The sequence below is a fragment of the Pseudomyrmex gracilis genome, unplaced genomic scaffold (genome assembly GCF_002006095.1).
Source record: "Pseudomyrmex gracilis isolate BER0280 unplaced genomic scaffold, ASM200609v1 scaffold_303, whole genome shotgun sequence".
Lineage (NCBI taxonomy): Eukaryota > Metazoa > Arthropoda > Insecta > Hymenoptera > Formicidae > Pseudomyrmex > Pseudomyrmex gracilis.
The window spans coordinates 97,585-101,426 of NW_018020887.1; the positions used below are offsets into that span (position 1 = coordinate 97,585).

Here is a 3,842-nt window from a genome sequence, read left to right on the forward strand (position 1 = left end):
GAGAGAGAGAGAGAGAGAGAGAGAGAGAGAGAGAGAGAGAAAGAAAGAGAGAGAGAGAGAGAGAGAGAGAGAGAGAGATCCGCTTTTCTCTTAATATCAAAATTCCATACCTAACACGCGTTGGAATTCTTTACGGCCTCTGATGTCGGTGTGTGGTGTGGTGTGCGCTGTCACGAGAACAACGACCACACCCTGGCTCAGCACAATTTCGTGGAAAGGTAGTTAAGTAAAGACACAAGAATATATGAGAAAGAATGTTCAGAAAACATTGAGCTAGAAAGATAACGCGCGAACAAGATGACGAGCAAGTCTTGCTTATGCTGCAAAGTGTCGTGCACTTTGATAATAATGACATGACATATGTTACGTAAATGTGTGAAAAATGCTTGCAGAATAAAAAATCTTAATACTGTAACGTTGGACGTTGCCGATTAGTTTGATACCGGGATGTGGAACATTCATCTGCAAAATATCAATTCGACTTACAAAACTATACATTGAACTTTCTGCAAAGACAGACTTGCAATAAATCGGAAAGATAGATAAACAGATGTATATATATATATATATATATATATATATATAATTTAATTTAATAAGTTTTGGTAATTTGCACTGTATATTATTTTATGCAATGTGATAGTTCTGTCGTGTGTGTTTTTGTGTATATATATATATATATATATATATCGAGATGCGAAAAAATTCAACTACTCAGAAAAACACACACGACAGAACTATCACATTGCATAAAATAATATACAGTGCAAATTAGCAAAACTTATTAAATTAAATAAGCGCACGAGACAGCGCGCAAATGAAAAGGGAAGAAAAATAAATAATAATAAAAAAAACTTTTACTGGAGATTTATATATAATTTCTTTCTAAAAATCTATTACATAGTGTACACATTTTATTATACAGTTATGCTTAGAAAGAAAACGTGAATTAATTCTCTAACGATATTATAGACCTCTCTTTTCTTATTAAATTCTTTAATCATTCTACACACACACACGCACACACTTGCCACATATTGTGCAACATCCTTCATTCAAGAGATCGATCTTGTGTCTATCGCTGTGTTTATTGTTTCAAGAACCGTCACCATTGTACGACAACAACCACTATCACGAAGAGTGCCTGAAATGTAACAGCTGCGGCCTGAATCTCACGGGACCCAATCAGAAACGAGCGAGACGGTAAGTACGTTAGAATTATGCTTTCGGTGCGGTTACACTTCTGGCGAACTCGTAAAACGATATTACGCTTGATCACCAACTCCCGTAATCCGTATCTCATTAGTGTGAAGACACGTCTCTTCATTTTTTATTATCATACATTCTCGTTTTCTTATATATTTCAGTCTTTTTACTGAAACTCTTTCAGCATAATTGTTCGAATAATTAATTGTCGGTTCAAAAAAGATGTGTTTTACATAAAAAAAAAAAAAAACGTTAAATCTCTGTTTCTCTGAAATCTCGATAAATAAATCTTTACACGCCGCGCGAGTTTTGGGAAATCTAACGAGATCCTCTTTGTGCGTTATTTGATATTTTGCACTTCCTTATATTTTAGAAATTCGGAGAGAATCGTCGAATATATAAAACCGACAGAATTCATGTGACCGCGTGGTCAGTCCCATATATCGCTGAAATTCTCGGCATATTCCGCTCTTGGAGATTAAACGCTGAATATTTCCGAATAAAGGATGAAATGTCGATTTTACGCCTCACAAATACGCAAAGTAAGATGCGAGTGCTTAATTTTCTGAAATGAATGGATGAAAGAGAGCAAAACTGTATTTGCTACGAACAATTTACTTTTATTTACGTGTAATGCGGTGTACAGGTTTTATTTTACCGGTTTATTTTTTTTTCTGTTTCAAATTGCATAAATAATAATAATATACTCAATAATCCATGAATGAAATAAAGCGAAGAACATCCATGACATCTCGTGACCGGAAAAATTTAGTTGTTCGGGAGTTCATTGTACAACTGCACTGTTGAGATACATCGCTCTGTGTAAACAAAAATTTTGTTCGCGATTTAACACTTTGTTCGTCGAGATTACAAGATGTTGGCAAAGAAAAAACGGAAAAAAACTTTTCACGCAGTGAAAACATCACATCTGACCTTTACTGGTTTTTTCATAACGCGACACAGGTTGAAAGAAAATTCTGGCTAACATTTGAAACATAGGTAAGGCGAAACGTCGATCACTTTGATTATCGATTAATCCGATCAACAAGTGTGATATACGTGATTATTCGGCAGAGCTCTTTTAAAACAAAATAAATAAAATAAACATTAGAAATTTTTTTTACTGTCACAACAAAACATTTCTTACTGCTGACTGAAAAACGTTGTCGTTAAACGTGGCGGTTTCTCAGAGATTAGAACAAATATATATTTGTGCGTGTAATATTCTTCCGCGTATATCAGGCCGCGGCATCGAGAATTCAGTTTGCGATTATAAGTTTGACCGGTTTAAAACTGTCGCATAATAGCATAGTGCGTTACGATGCCATCTTTCATGATGAGTTTTCGCCAAACTTTAAGGGATTATTGAAAAATATATATATACATATACATGTTATCTCGATGGAAAAAATTTATGAAAGTAGTACGTAAAATATTGTCAGCTGGTCTGGGTGGATATTTTAATACAGTCTTACGCGCGTGCAACCAGTCGTGTTAGTATAACTAGGTATCAAATGTGTTATGCAAGTGTATCCGGACAAAATACAATGCCAAGACTCGTTTTGTCTATTATTGCAGATAATATAAATAGAACATCATAAAAAAGTGGAGAAAATATGTATTTTTTTAAATCGTTATTTGCGACAGTCAATTATCAGTACACGAGCTTATTAAATTCGCCAACATATCGGCTAATATATTTGACGACAAATACAACATTCGAGATGTTAAATTAAAAAGAAAAAATGATCAGGTGTATCTTAACGACACATTTCTTTGGCGAATTCTGGTTTAAGTCGGTGATTTGAATTAATATTGTGTAAGTTTGCGCAATAATAACAAATAATAAGAAAAAATAAAAACAATAAAGAGGAGTCAATGTATTGTTTCAATAATCACCATGGTCGGAACGATGGATTTATGTTTTATTAAGCGACTTCGGCTTTCATAAAACTTTATTTCTCTCGATTGTTCTCATCATCGTGATAAGAGTTGTTTAATTCTTTCAGAACTTATCACGTTGAAATAAAGTGCGTCAATCGCAAGAGAATTTCTTGATCCTTTAATACAATCTGTTCGCGTTGAGTTACGTAACCGATTGTGCTTTTATTACGAATATACGAATCAAGTTGTTCGCGTAATCGATAATATTTAGAATTAAATATTGGACATTTTAGGACTACAAATTTTTAATATTGGAAATTTTATAACAATGAGAAAAATATCAAACTGTCTGCATATGTAAAATGTCACAATTTTTATAAAAAATAGTTATTGCTTTGAGAGAGTACTGGATACCGATTATAGAGACCTGTAAACCGACGTTTCTCCTAAGTCCTTTGGAGTCGTATTTACTGCATCAAATCTAAAATGCTTCTACAGAAATAAATAAATAGTGCTAAGGATTAGCGCTTGTTCTTTGGAATGTCAAAATTCAGCATAAATTTTTTCTTATACAGTTTCCTTCTATAATAATCTCACTACATATTCATGTATGTAGAATTATTTCTAAGCTTATGTACATATTTACAATGAACAAGCGCCACAGATACGACAAAAACGAATCTAATGAGACATTCAGATTATGGTATGACTATCTAATTGATGAGAACAACGTCTTAGTGTGATGACAGTAT

The 3,842-nt window shown here is 33.4% G+C and overlaps 1 protein-coding gene across 6 annotated transcripts in view; it reads left to right on the forward strand.

Annotated features, from left to right (window-relative positions):
- Window positions 1–3,842, forward strand: part of LOC109859929 — a 97,069-nt gene that overhangs the window by 79,468 nt on the left and 13,759 nt on the right. For all 6 annotated transcript variants that reach the window (XM_020438663.1, XM_020438665.1, XM_020438664.1 and 3 more), the window contains one exon: window positions 1,101–1,203. In XM_020438663.1, the coding sequence (XP_020294252.1) occupies window positions 1,101–1,203 (103 nt within the window). The remainder of the gene's footprint in view (window positions 1–1,100; window positions 1,204–3,842) is intronic.